Source organism: Melospiza melodia, chromosome 20, assembly GCF_035770615.1.
Source record: "Melospiza melodia melodia isolate bMelMel2 chromosome 20, bMelMel2.pri, whole genome shotgun sequence".
NCBI lineage: Eukaryota > Metazoa > Chordata > Aves > Passeriformes > Passerellidae > Melospiza > Melospiza melodia.
In genome coordinates, this window is record NC_086213.1 from 3,675,539 (window position 1) to 3,702,169 (window position 26,631).

Below are 26,631 nucleotides of genomic sequence, written 5' to 3' on the forward strand. Positions count from 1 at the left end.
TCAAGGAAGCTAATTACTATTCTTCTGGACTTCCTAATGTATCAGCAGTTTGAGTGTTGGTATTTTGATCACTCAGTCCTGGAAGAGCTGTTTGATTGTTCTCTCACAGATCAGAAATAACTTAAAGCTTTCTTAGTTCATTGTCCATCTGCCCACAATGTCTTGTTGGCTCAGAGAGCTTACCGTAAAAACAAAATTAAAAAAAAAAAGCCTTTTACTGTCAGATACAAGATTGACAAATTTAGGACACCAGAGAATTTATAAATTAAAAAGAAGTACAGAATCAGCTGGAAGTCCCTATGAGTAAATGTTTTTCTTGAGGTAACAGAAAGCTTAAGTGGGCTCATGAAAGTTCAGTTCCTGAAAGGAAAACCAATCAATAATAATTACAGCTCTTGTATCAACCTGTAATTTTTCCTGCATAATCCTGAAAAATCCTCCTATCAAACCTTAAATCTTTCCTATTTTGTTTATGTAGGTAATGGCAGTAAACAAGAAGTGCTTTATGTCTGCTGAGTAAGAGAAAATTGACATTTTTAAAGCAAAGCAATTTTATTATTATTTAGTGTGTGTGTGAGAGTTTGGAAAAAAAGACATGCTGGCCTAAAATGAGCAACTGCTAAAAAAATGATTGGGATGGTTTGAGCTAAACTCTTTGGTTTTTTACCTAAATGAAATACATGCAAGTAAGATAGTGCATAGAGTAATATTTAACAATCATATTTTGCTCAGATGTAAAGAAATTTTGGGGCTGAAAACAAAAAGTTATATTTTAATCAAATATTACCTGTCCTTAGGGTTAGTTCATGTAACTTAGGGTTATTTTACCTGGTAATATATATATATATATATATATATATAATATATATACTGGCATATATATATATATATATAAATAAAAAATATATATAAATATATATAAATAAAAATATATAATATTATATATATTATATAATATATAGTATATAACTGGCATATATATATATATATGTGCTAAGGTAGGTGATCATCTGCTTTAAGTAATTCCCTTGCAACTGCATCCTGAGCCTTACATTCATTAGCTTTGCAGAGCATCCAACTGCAACATTTAGTGAATAATAAAATCACAAAATAGCATATCCTGAAAATGGAATAATGGATGGCTCTCTAGCAATCAGTATTCACAAAAAAGCATATGCATATAAATGGAATAATGGTTCAGTATTCACACACAGAAGGAGTGACAGGGTAGAAAGATGGAAACCTTCTCCCCCAAAGTTTTCTCAAGAAGTTCCTTTGGCTCATTAATTACTCATGAATGTCTTCTGTTCTCTGTAATCTAAGAATTAGCTTGGTTATTTGTAACAGTGAGTAATACCCTCTAGTGGCACACACAGGAAAAGGAGCTAGACAAAGAATGATTAATTCTTTTTTCATTGTTATAGAGGCTAAGTAAGGTTTCATCTAAATAACAAAAATAACCCAATATCTTTGTATAACATCACTGGTCTGTCTAGAGGTGCTGGTTAAAATAGAAAATGGAAAACAATCATTTTAATCACTTTTTTGCAGAGGAAACAAATTGCCCCCTGCAGTCTGGAAGGGGTGGTTCTAGTGATAGCCGGGTCAGAGAGGGATGTCCCTACATCTGCAGGCTACATTGAATTCCTACCCATCACAAGTAACTCTGCAGGCAAAAAATGAATATTTATCAGTCTCTAATATTGCAGTGTAATAAAGTCTGTATTTCCAGACCCTGTGCGCAGACCAGAGTTCACTATCAAAGAATTATTTTCTGAAAAAGCTCATAATCAGGGTTTCCTGCTGTTACCAGGTCTTTTGTTTTATTTGCCAATTGGCAAAGGTTCAGAGATGGAGCTGAAAATTGACAGTACTGAAGAAATGACAGTGAAAGAAGTGCTGAAGAAAACTGACAGTGCTGAAGAAATGACAGTGAAAGAAGTGCTGAAGAAAATTGACAGTGCTGAAGTCCAACAAATGTCCCTCTTACCAAGACAAAGCTATTGAACTTATTCAAACAAATGTGCAAGTACTCTTAATCTTGTTCCAGCAGCCCAGTCTACTAAAGCAGAGTAACTGAGGTCTGGTTTGAAATCATCTTTGCCTCCATAACCAATACCCCAAGCAGGGGGAATATGCAGGAATTTCCTGCATTTCTCTGAGTGGCACATCCAAGTGCAGTATTTGTCACAAGTGATGACACTTGCCTAGTCCCATGATTGTCACTGGTTTGCCTTTCTGCAAGCCCATTATTGCTGTAAGATTTAAAAGCTTTTGGGAGTTTTTCAGGATTTTCTGCACTGATTACTCCACCCCTCCTACAGGAAGGATCTCACAATGTTCAGTACCACACTGGTTCAGACTTTAAATCAGCTTCTAACCTAATGGTAAGCAAGATAGGAGTCAGGAACCAATTATTTTAAGGCCCCATGAAGGAAGGATTTACTGTGCCTTATCTTTCTCAGCTGTAGTTCCTGGCATTGGTTCAGCTACTGCAGAGTCTTGGACCAGTGTAATCTCCCATACTTCTTGTTATCTCATTATTTTTTTTTCTTTTGCTGTGGCAAACCAATGTCTGCTGTCTTTATTCTCTTGTAAAGCCTATAATAAAAGAATGAAAAACCTGCCCATCTCCCAGGCTGGAGTAACTTTGCCAATCCTGCTGCAGGATATAATGAAACTTTCAGCCACCACATCACTGTTAATAAAACGGAGACAGCAGTTAAAAAAGTTCTGACAAGAATTTATTAATTTCTGGTTGAGAACAATGAAATGTGTCTGACCATGAAATTATGAGATTGCCATATTCTGTACAGAGAGATTTTTCTAGAAATCTCCTTTCCACTGTGTTGACAGAACTTGCAGTATAGAAGTTCAGGAGTGGGTGTCAGTTCACAGACTCTCAGCCAGTTCCACGGATGGCTGCATGCCCAGATGGGATGAAGGTTCAGACTTGCTACTCTTCCTGTTTCTGTATGTTCACTCCTGCTGAAAACCTAATCAAGCTGTCTGACACCTGGCACAGGAGGGCAGCACTAGGTGTTACCTTCCTGTATTAAGCTGGCTAGGAAGTTTTATTACCCAAAAGAAAAGGAAAAAAAAAATCTCAAGAAGCCATTTTGAGCTGAAAGCTGGAAGGAAAGAAGCTAGTCAAGCTGAGCCTTCTGTGCTTTTTTCTGTCCATGCTGAAGGCTGAGAAAAGCCTCCTCCAAAGTACAAGAACCTCTATACACCTGGGGGAAATGGCAGTTGTGTGGTTACTGTGAAAATGCTGCTTTCTGGCAGGGGGGCAGTACTGACTGCCAGTGCATTTTGTGCAGGACACTTGCAGGTGGGCAGGTATTGACTGTGAATGGCATCTTGTGCGAAACACTTCTTTTTAAAACCTTTAAATACTTTTATGATATAAGAAAGACATATAAAATCTCTCAAGTACTTTTCCCAAGCCTTCATTTCTTCATTCACTGGCAAAAAAGAAAAAAAATTAAAATTTTCTAATCTTCACTTGAGTTGTCAAATTCCTCCCAGTCTGATACACTCATAACTTCTGGTGGAAAGTCAAGATGATGCTTCATTCTGTCTGCATGCCATTCTGAGAGCCACTTCTCTGTTTCCATTAAAATAGCCCTGGGCAATGTGAGGACACAGGCAGCCATGCCAGAAATGTCATCCTCCAGCTGGGGCCCTTCCTCCCAGCAGTCTCTCTCTGCATCATAAATGTGCACATAGTCCATGCGGATTCCCCTGTTGTGGGATCTGCCTCCCAGCACATAAATCCTGTTGTCTAAGACTGCAATGCCTGGCTCTCCATGTCCTGCAGGAAGTGGGCACACATTTGTCCACTGATCAGTGCTTGGCTTATAGCAGGCAACCTATAAAAAAAAAGAAATGAGAGAAGGCAAAACTGGACTTGTATCCTTGGCCATATTTTTATGCTTGGCCAGTTTATCCTTGGCCATAAACTTGTAGGCTGGCCATAATGTAAACTGTTTAGGAAGGAATGTCATCAGTTGATAATGGAGCCAGCATGTGACTACCTAATACAAGTACAGTACTCAGCAGAAATTTGTGCACAGATGCCACATAGTTTTGAAATCACAAGTTCTGTCCCTGCTGCTGGAGTAACAGCTTATGTCATTCCTAAAATGTATACAAAAGTGAAAGAGATGGGGACACGTGCTAATATAAGCCCAGACATAATTCACCTGTTTGCATATTAGAGAAGAAATGCTGGAACATACAAATATGACAAATCTGCTAAGCTGCCTCTGTGCCATATGTTGGAGAGCTTCAGATTTCATTGGTACCTACTTGGCTAACTGCTTTCATTTGTAGGCACCTTCTTATCATTCAGACACACTCTTCAGCTAGATTTAATTCTGCCATCTCCACTGGCTCTATAAAAACAGTTACTTTTTGTGTCTTCTTTTCAAGTCTCTAGCAGTTCTAGAAGCTGGAATAAGGCTGAAGAGAATTCTCTCCAGATGTCTCTTATAATCAGACACTGTACATTTTAATTACATTTTAATTTCATTATACAGCTGCCATCCAGTACCCCCAAGTAAGGGGAATATGCAGGAACTTACTGCATTTCTCTGCATTTCTTCTTCTTTTCAAGTCTCTAGCAGTTCTAGAAGCTGCAATAAGGTTCTCTCCAGATGTCTTTTACCATACTGTACATTTTAATTGCATTATACAACTGCCATCCAACATACCCCCAAGTAGGGGCAATATGTAGGAATTTACATCCTTAACAGCTCTGCCCTGCAATTACACATGGGTAATTCAAAAGTTCTCCACTTATAAAAAATTAATGGAAAGACAGCATAAAGGAAATTTAACTGATGTTTTACTGGGCATATGCATGCCAATGAAGTTATCCATCAGAGATGTTTTAAAATTGGTAAGAATTCCAAGTGCTGGAGCTTTAGTGCTTTGTGGGTGAGACAAAGTGTTCAAGACAGTAATGTTTATTTACAACAGTAAAGAAATCATTGCCAGTTCTGCAGGTGAGTGGGGGAGAGCTCATCTAGCTGAGCAGACAGTTTTATTTGCACACTCAGTAGGAGAAAGACATTACATCTAAGTGCCAGCATCCACAAGTAGCCAAGAAAAGACCCAGGTGTTGTTGTATTGCACTAAATAGTTTATGTTATGTCACATGGATTGTTATTCCCTTCTCCCATCACATGGTCTCTCCCTCATCCTATAACCCCTGGTGGTCTGGCCCCTGGTTACCCCTCCTCAATGGTATCCCACTGGCTGGGGTCCTCTTCCCCTGCCCCATTCCTCAGGTATAAAAGTCTCCTGCAAGAAGGGAACCCTCTCTTTCTGCCTGGGGGTTGCCAGAGTCTGAGGTGTCCCTTCCCAAGCCAATAAACAGGACACTTGTCCCCACGTGGAGAAGAGTATTTCTTGTCTTTTGCTTTGTCCATGTAGGACCGTGTGGGCCAGTGTGGGAACCCAGAACATCCCTCTGCTGTCCAGGACCCCTGCCAGGGGGCTCAGGGACCCTGGCACAGAGCCCAGAACACCTGGGGGTTTGATTATGACCCGTGGAGCAAATTACCAACCCTATATGAAGATCAGCAAGCCACAACAGTTTAGGTAGAATATTAGTGAAGTTATCATGGGGTGGAAAAGTAGATTTTAAAGTTTTTGGTATGGGGGTTCAGGAGGCAAGATGGAGGGAACTGGGTGTGTCCAGCCTTTCTCCTTCTTCTTCTTGGCCTCCATCTCTTGCTGTGATGTTGGCACTTACAGATTGGTTTAGAGTAGAAGCTCACTGTCTGACATGGGTGATAGGTATTGGGAAGCAATTGTAAACATTGTATGTTGTATTCACATGCCCTCTGAACAGAAAGAAACTGTGAGACAAGCAGAGAAGAAGGAAAACACAATTCTTATCTCACTTGCTGTGCCTGTGTTGTGCTATAGTAGAATGCAATATGGAGATTATTTACCCAGAGTGAGGATGTTTGTTCCCTTGGCCTATCAGGGCCAGGTGTGTGTGTAATGGGACAGTCAGGAGAGAATCAGAGATGAGTGCAGTGTGAGCAGTTGTGAGCAAGGGTGAGTGCATGGCAGATTCAGTTTAGATACAATGTACATAGTATCGTGTAATAAAGTAATTCATTGGCCTTCTGATGATGGAGTCAGATGCATCATTCTCTCTCCCCTTTGTCAGAGTTGCCTTTGATTTATAATAATTGTACACGTAGTTTTTAGTATAAAGACATAACACTGCCCTGGGGGCAGGCAGAGTGCCTGGAACTGTCCTGTTGGACGGACCTCGGGCAGGGCAGGAGAAAATTTTCTATAGATGAGGAACAATGAACAACCTTGAGACTGAGAAATGAAGAGCTCTGACTCCTTCTTCAAGCACCGGGCTGGGAAAAGAGACTTTGAACAACCTTGGGGTTGCAGTGACCCAGAAATGCCCCGAGAGGCCAGGGTCCATAACTAACCAGAGGGGCCTCCAACAACAGCCCAGAGACGTGGATCTCCCAAGGCGTGCCCTGCTCTCACCTGGTGCACGTCCCTCCTGTAGCCGGAGTCGTTGTTGCTGCCCCCGATGACGTAGAGCTTGCCCAGCAGCGCGGCCATGCCGTGCCACGCGCGCCGCACGGGGCCGTCGGCCAGCGCGTCCCAGCGCTCCGTCCTGGGGTCGTAGCACTGCAGCTCCTTCAGGTAATCCTCTCCTCTCCTGCCACACGAGATGTACATCTTCCCGTCCAGCGCCGCTCCCGCGTGCGCGTACACCTGCACGGCACAACCGCGGCAAAGCAACACCTTGGGTATTTCTCCCGGTTTGGAAGCAGGGAATAGACATGAAGGGAGTGATATTGGTCATGAGTTATGCAGAGATCAAAAGCAGAAAGGATTTTCTTATGGACAGTTTTCTTTAAGATATTATAATTGTGAATTTCTTAATGAAACACACTAGAATTTCTAAAAGTTCCAGAAATGCAGCATTCTCTGTCTTTATTGTTCCTTCATACTATAACCTTACTCCCTAATCTACCTGGAAGCCTTTTTATTGGTGATTTTTCTTATACAAGCAGCATTATCAGGAATGCAAGTTATTCTACTCAGTAGCACTTAATTCAGGCTTTTTATATTTCCAGCAGTGACACACATTTATTATTTGTTTTATTAATAGCTTTAAGGATTAACACAATAAAGATGCAGGCAAAATCAACAAGAAAGAGGAAAAAAATAACATTTAACTGGAAAATGTAATTTACATATATTATTATTTCATTTTCTTGTCATCCATTTACTCCATTTACAGAATTTACTGCTTCCCATCTGAATATCAGCAAATCAAAAGTTACACCTGAGAAAAACATCTAGCAAGCTTAAATAAGGAATTGAGGGACTGTGGTAGTGTGTGTGGCTAATGCACTCCTTACCTCCTTCTTCAGAGGTGTCACATATTCCCAAGTGTTGGTTTTAGGGTCATACCTCTCCACTTCCCTCAGGTCCTCATGGTAATCTCGGCCTGCGACGGCATAAATATAGTTGTCCACGACACAAACACTGAGGTCAGCATGCTCCTGCTGCAGGGACTGGATCTGGAACCATCTGTTGTGTCGTGGGTCATACCTTGCAAAAGAATGGGATCAAAGAAAGTTATTCCTGCAGCTGCAGAATCACTGCAGGAATACCAGACAGCTCTGGGGATGTGGGTACTGCACTGGCTTCAGCTGAAATTGAACTCATCTCTCAGTGATGTGAAATTTGGCCTTGTCAGCATTTTATTATTAGCAAAGTTGTTTTGTTCTATTTATAGAAGATGTAGTTTGGCTGACATAATGATGCTATCAAAGCCTAGGTTTTCCATTATCTTGTACACTGCTGTCAGGTTACACATCACAATCTCTGTTTGCACAAAGCCATTCTACAAGGTAACACAATCTAAAAATAGCACAAAGACTCAATCTGGATCTTCAAGAATACAAGAATGGCATAAATATGTTGATTCTTTGATATAAATATCTTTGATTCTTTTCCCCAAATATCTGCTGCTCAAAGTGAATCTCATTATTCACTTTCATGTCAAACTAACTCTCTCATCTGGAAATTTTAGTTACAGAGAAAACTGGTTGAGAATTGAAATTATCCATGCCATAAAATAAGAGCAACTCAGCTAAGACTTGTGAACTGAGCACAATATAAAGACAGAAGGGTTTATATCTGTTTTTGCAATGTAAAGGGGATGAAGGTCTAAACCTGCTCCTCCCTCCTGCTCTTCCCTGTCACACAGTAATATAAAAGCACTCTGGAATGCTGCTCTTGTGCACACAGATTCTTGAAAATCTGTTGGTAAGAACATTTTATTTTAAATCCTTTTGTACTGGGACAAAAACTACACATAGAAGACTTCCAGAAAATGCTAGTTAGAGAACATCTAGACAGCCTAGAGTTCAGGCTCATTACTGCTTCCCACACCTTTAATACTCCCTCCTCCAACAAGGCAGAAAGAAGCACAAGTAACACTCTTGAAGGAGTAGCTGTTTCTACACTGTCAGGCTCAGCTTTGTCTCACAAGCACTGCTGGGAGCTTCCTGTTACTATGAAGCTCATTAAATGAAGCTCATTTCTTGTGTTTGCTTTCAGTGAGGCTCCTGCTCAGTTCCTGATCTTTTGGCTGGCAAGTGTACTGACTGTCTGCTGGCTTACTGAATCAGAAATAGGCAATAAAATTAATAGCAGGATTATCCTTATCTTACCTCCAACACCTTGACTCGGCTCGAAAACCACTTACATTGTTGTCTCCACCAATTAAATATACAAAATTATTGAGAACAGCAATCCCTTGGTTGGACATTCTGGGGGCTAGTGCAGCTGTAAAGTGCCTCCACTCCCCCAACAAAGGGTTCAGATACTTGGCTTGATCACTGAGGACAATGGAGGGAGTAGAATGCATCCCTCCAAATCCCACTACACACTGGAACTCTGATCTCAGCTGTGTCTGGGAGCTCTGAAGCATTGGCTGAAGACATTCATTCTTGTGGTACATTAATGCATCTGCAACTGTATCTTTTAAAGGACATGGGCTTAATTTGTCATGGAGTCTTTGCAGGATCTGGGGTTCCATCAGAGGAAAACGAACTGTCTCAAGTAGCTTAAGGGGCTCCATCAGGGAGACCTGATCTGTCTCCAGTTCCTCTGGAGAATAATGATAAAAAAGTGCTCCATCATAAACTTCAAACTCATAGTTAACCTCCAAGCGGTTGCTGCTGAGAAGGGAGTAGACCTTCTGCAGGGGCAGCTGTCGGTACACCTGTGTCCTTGAGAAAGCTGTGAAGTTCTTCAGAATGTAGGAGTCCAGCTGCTCACTCAAATGCTTCAAGTCATAGTGGTCAGCTAGTCTGTACACATCAAGGATGTTCTCTTCATCGACCCAGGACATGAGGAAATCACAACAGAACTTAATGACTTCTGGAATCTGCAAGACAGAGAGGTTTTCCATTTCAGACACCACCTGCCCCACACTTAAAAGACAGGAGACTGAAGCCTGGGATGACTGTATGGAAATTGTCCAGAGAATGGCTGCTCTCCTCACAGTCTGAGCACCGTGGTCACCTGTGCCCTATTCAGCTTTCCCTAGAGAAACAGAACTCAGCATGGGTGTGTGGATGAATATAACACAGCTCTTCTAGCCATGCTCTGCTGCAAGGCTAAGCTTGGCCTCAGGTGCAGCAGCAATGTGCCTTCCAGGACATGTGTAACCCTGGGCACTGCCTGCTCTGCTGCCTGCTTGGAGCAGCCAGGAAAACACACAGGACAAGGTGATTACAGTCACTCTGTGCTTGTTTTCCCAGAGCACTACAGACATGCTATATCAAAGATTGTATCTCTAACAAATATTTCACTCAAGAGCACAGGAAGCCATTGGAAAGGAAAATGAATATTTAGTACTGTCTTCTGAACACAATTTGAAGTTGTATCTGGCAGGAGGAACAAAGATCTAACTGCTGTCCAGGAGCCCCTCTGCTAACAAAGTATGTAAAAACCAACCCAAGCAAGCACTCACAAAGTTTAGGATTTAGTACCAAAGCCTTGTGCAGCAGTTAGCTGCAGGGGAAATTAGAAAGGAAAAAAACTTGTCTTAAAAGCACATGAACCCTGCACTCAGTGCAGACCATAGTGGCAGGATTTCCTGTAGTGATGGGGTCAGGAGAGCTCATGTGCCTGTGGACTCACCTTGAGCAGCACAACAATTTCTGAGCAGCAAACCCAATTCTTTACCATAGGCCAGGGATTTTCTGTTTCAGGGAAACTTTCACAAACACATCAGTGAAAGTGAATGCTACATAAAATACTTCTCTAGATGAAATGGGTAATGTTTTAACTAACGAACCACTGGCACAAATGAGATGTGCAAGTACCCATTCATTGTTCCTACCCTTCCACAGTTAGTTGCAGTGGATACAGCATCCCAGAAATCCTTCTTATCATGCCCAAGCTCCTGCTCACCTCTTAACCCTCCCTCTAACTAGATATCCATGTTTTCTGTTTCTTTCATCATTGCTTTTGTTTCTTTTTTGTCACATCTCCCAGTACCTCACCTGGAGCTGACAGGCTGCAGCTAAGGTTTCCTGTACACTGTTCACACTGAGTTCCAGCTCAGAAGTGTAAATGAAGTTCAAGATTTTACACATTGCATTGTAGGTGATGCCATGAATATGAACTTCTTCTTGTTCCATCTCTCTCAATCCTCCTGCAAACATTCCTCTGCAAAACAGACAATGGCACATGCTATGGCAGATTTGCATTGAAGCTATTTCCAGTTTGCTCATCTTATGTTGTCCTGGGAACATAAAAAATATTCGGAAATACAAAAACCTAGCTGGACACTTTAATGTGATCTAAGTTAAGAGTACAGGCCTTTAGGTCCTAAGAAAGTAACACTTCATTGTGCAGGAAAGCAGTAGGGGCAACCTAGAAGGGACAGTTCACAAGTGAAGGACTTAAATACCCACCCAAGGCAGATACTCTGGGTGTGGGGGAAGAGGAAACAGAGGAACTCGGGACAGTGGGATTTTTTTTCCAAGGCAGAGCAGTTCTTCCTTCAGTTAGAAATTTGTCTGGATTGACTTGGGTGTTTGCTCTATGAAAACAAAGGAACTGCTCATCACATTGCCTGGGGACTGCCTGGTTTAATGGCCAGTGAGTCACCCTACAGGCACACAGCAGTGACCCAGCTCCAGTGAGGTTTTGTGTATTATGAAATGATCACCACCACAGGCAAAGTCTTACAATGCCAAGGATATGTTAAAAGCCACTTAGAGTGCACTTAAGCAGAAGACACCAGTTCAGATAGTCTCTCCTCTTTATAAACCTCCAAGTACCACAGTGAATTTAGTGGAGGTAAGCTCAGTGTGCAGGAACAAGAGCTTTATTTCTGCAGAGAAATAACAGAGAGATGAATAAAGCCATAGTTAGTATTTTGAAACAGCCTGTCACTCTTGTGCTGAGAATAACACAGGAACAGGCAGGAGGCAGTATTGTAGAAAGAGCAAAAGAAGGCTAATTAATTACTTTATTATACTATATTACATTATGTTACATTACATCTAAACTGAATGTGCCAATCACTCAACTGCACTCCACTGCACAGAACCAGTCCTGAGACACACACACACACCTGGCCCTGACAGGCCAAGGAAACAAAACTCCATCACTGGGTAAACAATCTCCATATTGCATTCTACTTTTGCACAACACAGGCACAGCAAATGAGATGAGAATTGTTTAGATTGTTCTCTGAGGTTCAGAGAATGTGAATCCCAGAAATATTCTTGGGAAGATTGCCTTGCTTTTCTCTGTGAGGAGAAATGTGGCTACAACAGCCTCAGCTCCATCTTACAGGTCTGATTTTCCATTCAGAAGGAGTCTGCCCAGCCAGAAGCTTTGGGTGTCACAGCTGTGACTAACAGCCAGCCACGTGCCCGTTACTGTGATATTTTATGAAAAATCCCTTTGCCAGGATTTTTTCTCCTGAGAAGCTTCAACCTTTCCATGTTTTCCTATTTGGAATGTGATTTGGAGAATTGTTTACCCAGCATGTGAATTGTCTTTACTTCATAACCAATCCCAGTCCAGCTGTGTCAGACTCTCTAGTCAGTCAGGGGTTTTTATTATTCATTCTTTTCTAGCCTTCTGATATCTCCCTTCTCTTTCTTTAGTATAGTTTTAATATATCATTTTCTTTTAATATAATATAATAAAATAATAAATCAGCCTTCTGAGAACTTGGGAGTCAATTCTCATCTCTCACCTCATCCTAAGACCCACAACAACACCACAAGTGCCTGTTGCTGCAGTGTGTCGCTCTAGGACACGAAATAAAAGAACGCGGACGTTCAAAGACATATTTTATGAAAAATCTTTTTGCTGGGATTTTTTCTCCTGAGAAGCTGAGAGGCCTCAGGAACAAAATGTAAACAATGGTTATCTGCTGCTGTGGAATGCAACAGGTGCATCTTTGTTTGGTCTCATGTAGTTGTTTCTAATTAATGGCCAATCACAGTCAGCTGGCTCGGACTCTCTGAGAGTCATGAGCTTTTGTTAGCATTCCTTTCTATTCCTTGCTAACCTTCTGATGAAATCCTTTTTTCTATTCTTTTAATATAGTATACATTGTATATTATATATAAATATATGTTTTAATATATAATTTTCTTTTAATATAATATATATCATAAAATAAATCAACCTTCTGAAACATGGGGTCAAGAATCTCATCTCTTCCCTCGTCCTAAGACCCCTACAAACACCACCACAGCGGACACTGGACTTTCTAAGGTAAAAGAGGGCGTTTAATTTCTGACTCCAACATTTATTGATTTCCAAAAGTTTTTTAATTTCCAGAAGTGGATTGGAGGATGACAGTGCCACCTCTCCAATGACACTGGACAAACCAAGTCTATCAAATTTCTCTTCGTCCATAAAAGAATGCAAACCAATAAGTTATTTACAGAAAGCATGTGAGAAAGTTCGTTACAAGAATGTAAAAATCAGAAAAACTTCAAGAACCAGGGTGACAGCAGCATACCTGAAGTAGTCACAGGAGGCAGCCAGGAGGATGCGATGAGCCTCGATGGGTTTGTCCTCCACCACCAGCACCACATCGAAGAGGATGCTGCTGTCCCGGAGCGACACCAGCCCGCTGAGCAGCGCCTGCGAGTGCTCCGCGCTGCGGTACGTGCTGCTGCTGCGCTGCTGCTGCTGCTGCACCGGCGCCTCCAGGGCACCTCTGTGGGCCTGAGTCAGCTCCTGCTCCTCAGCCATCCCAGGCACAAATGCTCGGCCACCAGCTGCAGCAGAATGAAATCTGTGAGACAGCGGAATCGGCAAAGGTTTGTGCTTTTTGCTTTACAGACGGCGCTCTGAGCCTTGCCCGTCGCAGAAAATAACGCGACTCTTCAGGTAATGGGGAGACAGCTCTGCCCTGGACAAATTGTTCCAAATTATACTGAAAACACACAGATGGACATCAGCACACCAAAGGGGTACAATAAGGTTTTCCAAAAACAGGTTTTCCAAATAAGAATAAGGTTTTCCAAACCCAGGAGTCAGGTATTCTGATTCCTGGGTTTTCACACCAATATCAGAGTACGTGTCAGCAGGTATTTTTTTTCTTAGCAAGAGTTTCACTTGCCAATCCATTACCAAACCCCCTTGTTTCTTTTGTATTTCTGCATCATCTGCAACAGAAAATGGACCAAAATTTTGCCAAATTCCAAATGGTAATCTTGCCAAATTTCAAATTGGAATTATGCCAAATTCCAAGCGCCTGGCATTCTCAGGTAACTTTTCAGCAGTATAAATTGCACCTTCCATCTTTCTATTAATATTTCATCACAGAATCTCCTCTCTCCTCTCTCTCCCTGTTTTTGCTTTTTGCATTTTCTGTAGCTAAGCACATTTCCAACCTTAATTGTGCAGAATACTGTACGAAACTGCAGGTTTCAAAGTGAGTTTCTTTATTTTGGCAATTTCAAGCAGGCATGCACAGCTACTTTCCACTTCCCCATGACTCCCTGCAGAGAGGAAGTATTTCCTCCAGAATGGGCACTGTCCAAGGCTATCCTGTACCTTTTTCTAGGGCTGCCACTGACACACTGGGAAGGTCCCCTACGGCACATTGGGAAACATCTGTAAAAAACTCTCTGCAAGTGATTGTTTCATGTCTATGGTTAAGCAATCAAAATCTCATGAGTCCTCTTCTACCATCCTGTAATTTACCCTGTCCATTGTCTTTGAAGAATGTCAGAAGTTGTGGCAGTCAGGGCTTATAGACTCTATCCAGTTGTCAGCACACATTAAAAAACACCCCCCATTAGCCAAAGGAAATAAGTGAGCTGATTTGGCTGCTGACACACTCAGATGATCCTCTCTTCAGCAGCCTGGGAAATAGCTTAGAACCACAAGGGACAGTCACAAGGGGTTAGCAGCAGTCAGGGAAGCAGAAGAGAACAAACCCAGCAAATGCAAACAGAGAGTGAAGAAATGGAACCATTGTTTCATTGTGGCAGCCACAGACAGTGAGGGCAGCACTGCAGATCTCAAACACTGCAGGTACTCTGGGCATGGCAGCCAGGAAGGAGCTGCCCAGATGACACCAAGAAATATGAGAATGTTTATTGTTCTGCCTGAGGAAGTTACCCTACACTGCCCAAAACAAAAGGTGAATGGGATGGAAAATACCCTGAGAAAGTGAATTAATGTTTATCTGCTCTTTGCCAGCAAAACCAAGAGCAGCTCTGACAAAACAGCTTTGTGGGGAGCACTCAGGTTGATTAGAGAGGGAAAACTATCCATCATCAGCTGAAGAGATGAGTAATGGCTTATTTTTCATGACAGGTTGATGCTTTTCCTAGAAATCAAATGAAAGCAGACAAAACATTAGTGTATCATTGCATTTGCTCCTGGGGAATACTAAGAGTGATGGATTGAGGCAAGGGAAATAATGTAGTAAGAAAGGCAAGTGAAGCAGTGAGTGTTACATGATGTTGATCAGAAATTTCCCATTTCACTAAAAGGAAATACAGCAAAACCAAAGTAGGGTGACATATGGTCCAAATGAGGAACTGATTAAGATTAACTCTGCTAATGTGGTTTAATGTGGTTAAAGCTCCAAAACAGGTTTTATCTTTTCCTCTTAGAGAGCTGTATCAAAAGGAGTCCCTATGGAAGTAAAATTACTGTATCAAAAAGCAGAAGTAAAAGCAACAAATTAACTATTTTCTGAATCCAAGGACATTTCAGGATTAGGGGGACCTTTGATACAATCCTATATTTTATACTGCAGTCATTGGTGGGAGAGAGGCCAAGGCAAGATAAGAGAGAGATAAAACTACAGGGGCACTGAAGCCCTGTAATAAGTGTTAGAAAATAAATGTATTGTAGGGGAAGCTTGTTACAGACAGAGATACATGCAGGGTAGAGTGGGAAACCCATACAATAATGCAAGCCTTTATTAATTTAATTTTATTTAATATTATTGAAGATAGTAACTGTTCAGAATATATTCTCGAGCTGAATAATCTGAAAAAGTAACAGAAAGAGGATGAGGCTTTCAGCAAGTAAAGCCCCAGAAGAGATCTGATCTTACAAATGTAACTGGAAGCAGGAAGATGAAATGGTATTATGAAAGAGAGAAAATAGAAATACATTAAAAGGATAAATTATTTAGTGATTCTGTAGCCAGTGTGAGCATTAGTATCTGAACAGCTCTCAGTGACAAGTGGGAGCTGTCCTGCAGATCTGCAGGGAGTTTATCTCACACTTAATTGGAGTAGATACTTCAATTATGCCACAACCATTATCAAGAGCTGAACCAACCAGCTCTGCTGTGACCACCCAGTGTGGGCAAGAGGAGATGCTGGGAGTGCAGCTGAGCCATCCTCCACAGCTGATTTTTGGCTGGGTAACAGCTGAACCTGCAGATTTTTTGCTGTGCTCTCCTTTCTGAATTCTGGCAGTGCTGACCTCCTGTTCCCAACTCCTGTCCCTGGGCTGTACCCAGCTGTCACTGGTGAGCTGGACTGTCCCTCGGGGTGGTGCTTGTACATCATCCTGAGGAACTGCTCCCAGCCTAAGCAATTAAAGGTGAACATTTGTCGTATTAATCTATAAAGTCTGACTGACAGATGTGAGCCAAAACCCTCTTAACTCCTACCTGGGCAGTTTCAGGAGCTGTCAGACAAGAGGCGTGAGCCCAAGGAGGGCAGAGGACCACAGGGTGGCTGTGGGGATGTGGCCAGCAGGATTCCCTCAGCTGAGGGTGCTCAGCTCTGCAGCAGCTGCCCCAGGAGCAGCTGCTCAGGCAGGGTTAGTGGGGTTGTGTTGTGGGCTTCTTTCAAAGAGAAGTGGGATGGATTTGGGATTTGAGGTTTCTGGATTAAATGCAGTGTGTTCGCTGAGTTGATTGATCATTTTGTGTATTTCTTTGGGTATTGTTCTAAATCTGATTACAAAATTGCTGAGGAGGGATGTTGCTGTTAGCACAGCACCCTGCTTCTCAAACTGTGTGGTCTGACCAGTGTGCTTTGTGCATTTGATGCTGTCTAAAAATCAATTTTGCCTAATCTTTATTTTAAAAAACCCAAAACCAACACAAAGCTGCCTAAATGTAATGTAAGCAGGACAGTTCTGGACAGAGAGACAGAACAGGTTTGTTCCTCCAACCTGAGCTTCTCTACTCTCAGCTTCCTGCTTGTACCTTCAGCTTCTTGCTCATAGGATGTTCCTAAGGCTTCTCTGCTCTCTTATCTCTGTTATTGTGAAAACAGCTCTGGGACTGAGACAAGCTCTTAGAAATTTGAGTAATATGTTTGCTTTCCCTTCTCTTCTTGAGAAAATTTCTCAGTGGTCAGTTGTCAGTTCAGTGGCTGAGTACTGCAGAACTAACCCTGCAGGTGGGAAATATGAGGAATTCTTTGAGTTCATTGTGCATCTTTAACAGTAGCAAAGACAACAAGTATTGTCTCATGTGCTGTGGGATGTTGTCTGCAGAAACAGGCAAGTCCTTGTTCTGACCACTTTGAAACTGCAGAGAAAATCAGGCTAGACATGTTCTTTGCTGGCTGGACAATGTATTTGACCCTGCAGTTGTGTTAGTTTGTATTTTAGAGGATGTGGGTTGATGTAGTGATCAATTTTAAGGTATTACAACTGAGTTTCCAGTACATAAAGAAGAAAGCATATGAGATCAGTAATTGTATGTGCATGTCTGCAGGCAAGTGTAGAAAGATGTTGGCTGTTTGGTCACTTTGAATCAAGGAGTTAAAAAAATGACAACAGGCAGAAAAATCCCCCATAAATGGAAAAACCCTCAGGGGTACCTAGAAACACAAGGCTGCTCTTTTTCAGTGGACTGAAATCTTCTACATTCTGTGTCTGGATTCCATCTGGGAACCAAGAGAAGGCAGCCATGCCTTGCAATGGAGGGAGCAAAGAAGTTCTTTCTTCTCTTTCCTGTATTATACACAAAGTTCACTGAATCACCAGCTATGGACACAGTGAAAGCTGAATGTCTCAGTGACCTGCAGATAACTCTGTGGTTGTCTTGTATTCAAATTCTACAACATGCTTCTGCTGATTACTGGCACAAAGAAAAGTAGAGGTCTTAGCCTTCTGATTATTCAACTGAAATAATTAATTAACTACCCATTAAAAGAGTCATGGTAATTTTTAAAAATAAAATCTCCTCTCTGATCAACAACAGAATATCTGCTTTCATAATAAAGGTATGTGGGTTATGATTGAGGAAGTTGGCAGTGGGACAGGAGGAATTTAGGGAATGCACTGTAGTTTGATCAATGGCAAAATGGTGAGAAACTGGTATGCTCACTAAAAATCCTTATCCTTTTAAGAACACCTTTTAAGGTCTAGAAATGGAGTAACTCAACTACAAGCAGAGGGGAAGGGAAAAGTTAAGGGCATGGCAAGACAGATAAGATAGAGAAGAATGCAATGTCTGTCCTAATGATGTTTTTCAGCACAGATCCATTGTCACACATGTGCTGCCATTACAGGAATTAACTCAGCCTATCTTTTCTGGGGAGGGATGCTGTTTAACATGGTATAGATTATTACAGGAATTAACTCAGCCTCTCTTTTCTGGAGAAGGATGCTGTGCTCTAACAAGGTACAGCTCATTTCCAGTGCTGAAGTAGTTGGTGTGTGTGGTGTGATACACACCTAGCCAGGTATTCTCCCCTTGCTGACCAGCATCCAGCTCACAGAGATGCCCCTGATGTCACCTGCATGTGTGCCTTTGGGGGTGTCTTCTTGTAAAGTTGTGCTGACAGCCTTGATTCTCTCCTGTAGAGAAATGGCTGGATGCAGGAAGGATTAACCAAGTTAGTTTCTATGGAAACTCAGCCATTTTTGTACTCAGGAGCTCGTGGCTGTCAGTTACATCACTCCAAAGAGGTGTTTTACGCACACAGTGATATTTTCTTGTGCATCAGCTGTGCCCAAAATAAACTCAGGCTTGCTGGTGTCGGGTATCCAAATCTGTTCAGCTCACTGCCATATGGACAGGTGGCTCCAGCTTGGTGGGGGTCCCTTGCTTTCTTAGAAGTGTGGAATCGTTTAGACTGAAAAAGAAACTTTGGGAGGTCTCTAGTCCAATCTGCTCAAAGCAGGGAAACCTTCAAAATCAGGTCAGGATGTGGAGAGCCTTGTCTAGTCAAGAGCAAAATCTCCATCCTTGTCAGCAGTCAGAAAACTGATTGTTTAACCAGCAGATTTATTTTTTTCTTTAGCTGTGTGAATTTTCTCTCTGCAATTTGTGACAGTTGCCTCTCATCCCTGGCATGCACAAAGGAGAGTTTGGCTCTACACTGTCCTGTGCCCATTAGGTAGCTTAAAAAATGTCAGCTGGCTCTGCCCTTATTCTTTTTGCCCTGTACTGAACAAAATCCAGTGCTCTTGCCTTGCAGGTGCTTGTATCCTCTTGTAAGTGCTCCTGCCCTATATGGCTCCTCCACTGAATTCTCAGCTTTTTCTTTCAGTAGAGAGCTCAAAACTGGGCAGTTTTTTGGGATTATGAAGGCTTAACAGAGTGGGAAGTAATAATCCACACGATCTACTGGCTGTACTCTTGCTGACACAGCCCAGAATGAAGCTGGACCCCACTGGAGAAATCGCATTCAGCTCATCAGGACCCCCAGGGTTCTCCTTCCAAAGCTGCCTTGCAGCCAGGCCTGTCTCCTGCCTGCTGTGACATCTGGAGCTCCTCTCACCCAGCATGACTTTGCTTTTGCTGCTCAAAGTGATGTAGTTCCTCTTGGTCCCTTCTTGCAGGGGCTTTTCCCCGACACAGAACAGCCAGTGTGCTCTGCTGGTTGGGATCCAAACACATCAGGCACTTAAAATTTTTAATGCACTGGAAGAATTTGGAAATCTGTGCCCTAAGGCTGCCCACACCTTCATCTCTCCCTAGGGAGCGACAAGGATTAGGACTTAAAGCAGGTTTCAAGCCTGAAGAGACAAGCTGCAGGAGCAAAGTGCTGAGCCCTGGGGATCTGCAGGCAGGACACACAAACACACATCAGCTAACTCAGGGAATGAGGAGCAAGGGAGGCAGCTGGGTGCCTGCCAAAATAGTTGGGAAAACAAATGCGATGCCACAAACAATGTAAAATGAAAAGCAAAACTATTGTTCATTCTGACTGGAGTGCAAATAGCAGAATAATTCACCAGCTGTGTGATAATGTGTAATGGGCACTTGCTACAGAGAAGCCAACTGAGTTCATGTTATGTGTAGATAAAACTTGAGCCAGTTTCAGGCTTTTGCAAGGAAACGGGAAGGCAGAAGCTTTTATCAGTAATTCTTTCAGGATCCCTCTATGCATTCACAACTGTGCAAAAATAAATATTCTAAAATACTCCATTTCAGGAACCTCCTACAAATACAAGGAACAACCCAAACAACTCCTTTTGACCAGGTCCCTAGGAAAAGAAGGAAAGAAAGGAGGGTATCTGGTATTATTCCGTATCTCAGCATTATTTTTGAGCACTCAAATGATGATGTGCTTTTGCCTGGTCTGTACACACAGTCCTCCATCACATCACTAATGGGAATAAGCAGAACACACTCTGAATTGACTTTCTGAGCCATTTTCAGTTTCTAGCATTAGTAGCATACTTGAACAGTGGGAGGAACCCAAAGGTGTGTCTTGGGAAACAGCTTTTGCAAATGCTGCTGTCTCACAAATGCTGGCATTCATTCCTTTCAGCAAACACCTGATTTTTTTTGGTTTTGCTTTTTTCCCTCCCAAATCATTACAAGTTATTTCTAAGACATATCCAGAATAAAGCACCTCATTTAAAATGTATATGACAACACCGGCATGGAGTATATCTATAATTAAATAAACGGGTATTCAAAAATATTTTTTCCTCCCATGAATAATTTTTAAAATTTAAGTATTTTTTCCTCCCTGAAGATACAGATGAGGTAAAACACTCAAATTAGAAAGCCCATGTTCTTTAGGTTGTACTAACAACCTACAGAACATGAGCTTTCTAATTTGAGTGTTTTATCTTAGTTGTATCTTCAGTGTTGCAACTTACCCACATTCATAGAACTGTAATGTTTTCTGTTGTGCAATTTATATATTAGGCAATCTGCTCAAAGAATTTTGAGAAACTCAGGTAGCTGCCAAGAATTCAACCTGATTGACTGAATTGCTTAAATCACATAGTGACTTTTTAAGCATTCTAAAACACAAGGAGGAAAAAAGTTAGATAGTAATTATTCCTATGCCAAACACAACACTTAAATGACCCGGAAGAGAGCAAGGGCCTCTTCCAGCATTTCCAGCTCCAGTTTCTCATGAACAGGAATTCTTTCACATTATTCACCACATGAATTTTGTCCTGGCAGGAGTCTGTGGGGTTTTGCCCCATGGTTTCGCCATTTCTCAGCAGTGCCAGAGAACGAGCAGCGTTCCCTGCGGGGGAAGGTGACCTGGCACCGCTCGCCCCTCCCTGAGGCAGCTGGCTCCGGACCAGCCCTGAGGAGGAGGAAGAGGAGGAGGTCACAGCCAGGTCGAGCCCAGTCACGGTTTTACTTTCTCCTGCCGGGCTGCCATTGCCCTTGCAGGGCTGACACCCGCCGTGCTCGCCCCTCGTGCCGGTACCGGGGCCGGCCTCACCCTGCCGGGGCTGGGCTGGGGCTGCCGGGCCCGGGCGGGTCGCGCCGCCGGCTGCAGCCACGGCCCCGGCAGCGGCTTCGGCCGTGGGGCGCCCTCCCTGCCCCGGTGCCCGCGGAGGGCAGCCCTGAGGAGGGCAGCCCTGAGGCGGGGGCCGCGGCCTCGGCCGGGGTCGGGCCAGGACACGCTCCCACCGCGGCCCCCCGGGAACGGCAGCGCCGGTGCCGCCGGCAGGGGAGCAGCCCGGCCGGGGCCCGCGCTCCCCCGCCCCCGCCGCAGCACCTACCGAGAGCGGCGGCGGCGCCTCCGCCTTCATGTGCGACCCGGAACCCACCGGGCGAGGGAGGGGCGGCGGCGGCCGGAACCGGGGCGGGCGGCGTGGGCGGCCCCAGCACCGCCCGGCCAGGTGCCGCTGCTGTGCCCGGTGAGCGCCGGGCCGGTCACGGCCGCGGGGAACGCGGGGCTGCCGCGGCCGCCACCCTCGGGGCCAGCGCGGGGCGCGCCCGGGCCGCCACAGCCGAGTAGCGCTCCTGGGCCGGACTACATTTCCCAGCGAGCCTCACTCCGAGCAGGCAGATCCCGCGCGAGTCGGCGGGGCTCGCTCCGGGACTGCATTTCCCGCGATCCCTCGCGCGGCGGAAGCGGTTCCGCGGCGGAGGCCCAGGGCAGCGGCGGAGGCGGCGGGACGCGCTCCGGGGGCCGCCATGGACGTGACCGGGCCCGAGACCGACTGGCGCAGCACCAACTTCCGCCAGAAGCTCGTCAGCCAGATGTGAGTGGCAGCCGCGGGCTCGGGGATGGGTAGGCCGCGCTCGGGCCTCGGCTGCGGGGCCGCCCGTGTCCCGGCCGTGCCCGCTGCTCTGCGGGGCTTTCCGGGCCTGCCCTGGCTGCCTGGGCTCGTACCCGCTCCCCGCTGTTTCCTCCCCCAAGCGTGGCCCTCTCCTGAGCGGCCTCGTTGCCAGATTTGCCCAGACTCTGTGCGCGGTAACCGGGACCGGTCCGTGACTGGATTTTCCCGATCCTCCTTCTCCTTCACTTTCCCCTTCCTCAGCAACACCGATTTCCTACCCTGCCTGACACCGTGTGGTTTGGGGCTGTGATTTTGCCAGTGTCCGTGATGTGTGAAATTTGGCACATTCAGCCCTATGAAAATCACTGTTATTGGGTTTGTGTCTGGCTTTTGGGGGTGAATATGAAATTAAAATGCTGGTGGGTTAATGTGAAGCTCAGCTTGTTGCCTTTTCAGTTTTCCTTTGTGAAACAATTGCTTTCCTTGAATTACTTTGCTGCTCTGCAGGCTTTTTCTATATTTAAAGGTTCTTCTGCTCCATGTAAGGTGATGGGCACAGAAGGCAAGCCCTGTTCGTTCTTTCTAAACTAATGTTGGAGTGCTAATTCGTGTATTTTGGAAAGCTTGATATTCCTTTCAATGTCTAAAACTGGGCTGGTTTTCTATGACAGATGAGTAGTGTGAGTGTTTGTGGGTTTTCTACAATTAGGGTGCTGTTCCAAAATTAAACTGTTATAGTATTGAAGGAGTAGGATGATGTTTGTGTGTCAGAGCCAGCCAGACTTCCTTGGTGCTCACGAGGGATGTTTCACTTTCTAAACTTTCTGTAAAGTCATTAATCTTGTTAGATTAATCCCTTCCTTCCTCTCTGTTCTGCTGCTTTGTCAAAACAAGCAAACAGGAGTGCCCTGAGTGCTGTGATTTGAGGAATAAACGTGAGTAAGCACTTGCAAACCCAACACAACCAAACCTGCATTTGTATTTGCCCTGCAAACTGCAGTGTGGTTTCTCTAAGCAGCAAACAATGCTCAAAAATGTTTCAGTGGAAGTGCACAAAAAGGGATTAAAAAATTACTGCTACTGACCAAAAAATATTTAATGCCAAATGAAGAGATGACAGTAATCCTAAACTTTTAATACATGCCCTCTGTTTGTTTTCTTTTACACAAGTGCACAAATGTCTCTGTATGATTCATGTACCTTTTATTAGATGTTGTGACAGCTTTTTTTTTGTCACTTCCAGTTTTACAGGATGGATCAGATATTTGCATTCATGGCCTTGTTTAAAAAGCAAGCAAAACTGTTACTGGGATGGCTGGGATGAGTTGTTACAGTGACTGCAGCAGACTTTAAAAGAAATTATTGTGAGTGAGTTAGGTATCCAAAACAGCCTGGCCCGGCTCCATGGGGCTCTTGGGATAAGAGGAATGAGAAATAAAATCAATGCACTTGCTAAAACCTGGAGCTCTCCATGCAGCAAGTTCCTGTTTCTTTCCAGAAAGAAGTTCCAAGTTCCTGTTTCTTTCCCAGCTTTGTCATTAGAGGCTGATGTAGTCGGTGGAAGAGGGATGTAATTAAACATCTGGTGAATCACCTGAAGGTTTTTATAATCTGTGGGAAGGTTGTTCTGAGCAGTTTGGGAAATAAAGTCTTGCATGTGTGCACATCTTCCAGCTCATCCTGCAAGCAAGAGGTGACACTTGTCAGGATGAATGTTAACTCTTGAACATTGAAAGCATGAAACAATACAAAATGAGTTATGTGATTATCTGAGTAGTTTCTGAGTTTTGAGGCAGCCTCTGTAGAGCTGCTGGCTCTGGGTGTCTCCATTTGTTGCAATTCCACACTTGGGTTTTCACGACAGCCCCGAAGTTTTCTGGGCTTTGGCTTTGTCTGTCAGGAGTGATGCTGTGAGTGACCCTTTCCGTGTGGGCAGTGGGTGTCTGAGGAATCTCTCAGTGCTCCAGGTGCTTGGTTTGCTCGTGGACATTTGAGAATTGTGCTTTTCATGTCCTGAGTCCAGCACTGGCTGCCGTGGGGCTGCAGGGCTGAGCAGAACTTCCATACTGGAGCAGGGCTGGGAAATGCTGAGCTCCAGTGGCTGAGGGGCACCTCTGCCTTCTCCCAGGGTGTTCCAGGAGCCAGCAGAGCTGTGGGAGTGTGGAGAAACACTTCTGCTTGGAGGGCACCACTTTATCCTGGCCTTACATAGCTCCAGTACATTCTCCCTCCTAAAGGCCTTTCATTCAAATGCCTTTGGATGTTGGTATTGCCTGAAGGACAGGTCTGATCTGGGCTGTAAACTCACTCTGAGGCTGTGTGAGCAGGGAATTGTGCTCTGATGCTCCCTGGGATGCCTTGGGAGCTGCTGGCCCTGCATCTCCCTGTCCTGCTGTGATTCACAGAGCCCTGCTGTGCTCTGCCCAGGGAGGGAGCTGGGGCCCTTGGGAAGGAGAACATGTTCTGCAAGATTTTTGTTAGACCAGCTGGCCTGAGTGAGAGCTTGCACATATTTGGGCTGGAAAGAAGCTTTGTGAGAGTGGAGGGGGAATTCCTGAAGCTTCTGTTGGTGCTGAGTGCTGCATCCTGTGAAACCACAGCTCTCTCTGAGTGTTCTGCATGAAATCAGATTTTTAGTGCACATCTACACATTTAGTCTACATCTACACATCTACAGTAGTCTACATCTACACAGCTCTGGGTGTTCTGCATGAAATCAGATTTTTAGTGCACATCTGCACATTTCCTAAGTGCTTACCAAGCAGATGGAGGCTGAATTGGTTGGTACCTTCTCATTCCCAAAGTTTTGTAGAGCTGGGATTTCTGCAAGGAATGTGCTCTGTGCTAAAGCTATGACTCTGTTTTAGCTGACTTCCATAGTCTTTTAATGTAACTGTTTTTATGTTGATTGCAGTTAAATATGTGAACAAGGAACAAGTTGTGTGGTTTTGTTTCCCAGTCTAAACCTTTATTGGAACTCTAACAGACAGGACATTTTCAGTAATGCAGATGTAGCCACAATAATACATCTTCCATGTTCTGTAATGTCAAGAGGAGATGATTCATATAAAAGCAGATAATTTATTTGCTTTTTGGACTTCTTTTTCTTTGCTTTGTGGATTTTTTTCAGGTTCCTGATACCATATTGATCACTGTCTCTATCACATCCCCTAGGTGCTACCTTACCTGTTACTTTCTTTGCTTCTCTCTGTGCAATCTTTGTCTTCTCTTTTTGTCTGCTCAGTTTTCAGTGCTCTCAACATGAAAAGCATTCTCATAGTACTGGGACTGGAAAGTTCAGGAGGATTCAGGGTAGTGTGGATTTAGAGACAGCCTTTCCAAAAAGGAAAGTGAAAAAAAGGACTTGTTAATAGAGAATTGGGTGTAGTTTCTTCCTCCACAGCAGAGCTCCTTTATCAGCAGTTCACTTCAGGGCTTGTTTGATGGAGGAATAGTTGCTCTGCGCTGTGTTCAGATGCTGCTGCAGTTTAGGAAAGCTTCATACACAAACAGCATTGTTTTGGTGGCTGCCAGACCCCACAAAGGTTCCCATGGGAACCTTGCAGCAGGTGCAGTGTTGGGTGTGAGCTGTGACAGCCTAAGCTCTGCATTTTAAACATCTGCTCTTCTCTGCTGAGACTGTCCAAAGTTTAATAAGATTTCCTTTTGATTTAATCTTCTTGCAATCTAAGTCTAATTTTCAAAGTTTGCTCTTGCCAAGGCATCCTGTTAGCAAATCTCTGCTGTTAACCAGGTCCAAAGTCCATCTTTGTCTGGTGTTCCCCAACATTCCAGCAGTCATTGAGTTGATTCAGAAAGCTGAACCCATTTACCCATTGCTGCTGCATGGGAGGTCACAGAAATTCAGGGGAAATAAAGCAGTAGTGTCTCTTCAGAGTGGCTGAAACTTCCAGGGCTCACTGCCCCGACCTGCATTTAATGCTGGGTAGCTGCTCATGCAAGGCAGGCACCAAGAAATAACTTTCTGATATGTTAATTATGAAGTGAAAGTATTTCCTGACCACTGGTTTGTGGAATTGAGACTGTAACTGCCAGGCTGCTTTAGAAAAGAACAGGTTTTGCAGGGAAGTTTCTGAGAATGAAATTCTCAGAATTTCAGAGGATTGGAACAGGGTTTCACCTGGCTGAACTCCTTGTTTTGGGATGTCTTTCTTTGCATGTTCCACAGTGAATTAGTTGCTGCTCTTTGATGTGCTGCAAATGTCCCTTCTTTTCATGTCCCCTGCCACCCTGCCCATGCTGCAGCTCCTCTGTCCCCAGCCCATGCTCCCCCTGGTTGTCCTCACTCACTGGTAAAGCCTCTGTGCCTTTAAACAACATTTTTTGTTTTATTCCTCCACCTTATGTTTAGAGAACTCTTTTGGAAAACCCTGATGCTAGGAAGCTCAATCTCATTGTTTGCCAAACATGGATTACGTTAATCCTGTCATTTAGTTTTTCTCAAATAAACAAGTGCTGGTATTTTTTCAAAATAATGCATCAGGCAGTAAAATAATGACTTGTTTAGCAGTTGGCCTTGAATTTCTGCAAAGAATATTTGTGTTGCCTTTTAGGAATTAGTTGGCTTTTTTCTCCATTATTTATTTGAAGAAACTTTATAAAAGTGGCAGTTTTAAGTAATAGGTGGTGGATATTCGA

At 43.8% G+C, this 26,631-nt stretch overlaps 2 protein-coding genes across 5 annotated transcripts in view; one reads left to right on the plus strand and one right to left on the minus strand.

The window, feature by feature from the left end:
- Nucleotides 1–2,722: 2,722 nt before the first annotated feature.
- On the minus strand, nucleotides 2,723–21,552 carry KLHL22 (kelch like family member 22). Its single transcript, XM_063172855.1, has 7 exons — nucleotides 21,469–21,552; nucleotides 13,067–13,328; nucleotides 10,578–10,743; nucleotides 8,736–9,454; nucleotides 7,416–7,608; nucleotides 6,529–6,762; nucleotides 2,723–3,872 (listed from the first exon to the last, which is right to left on the minus strand). Exons 2-7 carry the CDS (start codon nucleotides 13,300–13,302, stop codon nucleotides 3,495–3,497), a joined length of 1,926 nt encoding a protein of 641 aa, XP_063028925.1. The 5' UTR covers nucleotides 13,303–13,328; nucleotides 21,469–21,552; the 3' UTR covers nucleotides 2,723–3,494.
- A 282-nt stretch (nucleotides 21,553–21,834) lies between these two features.
- MED15 (mediator complex subunit 15) overlaps nucleotides 21,835–26,631 on the plus strand; it is a 28,163-nt gene continuing 23,366 nt past the window's right edge. For all 4 annotated transcript variants that reach the window (XM_063173206.1, XM_063173207.1, XM_063173209.1 and 1 more), the window contains exon 1: nucleotides 21,835–21,954. In XM_063173206.1, the coding sequence (XP_063029276.1) occupies nucleotides 21,887–21,954 (68 nt within the window). In that variant the 5' untranslated portion in view covers nucleotides 21,835–21,886. The remainder of the gene's footprint in view (nucleotides 21,955–26,631) is intronic.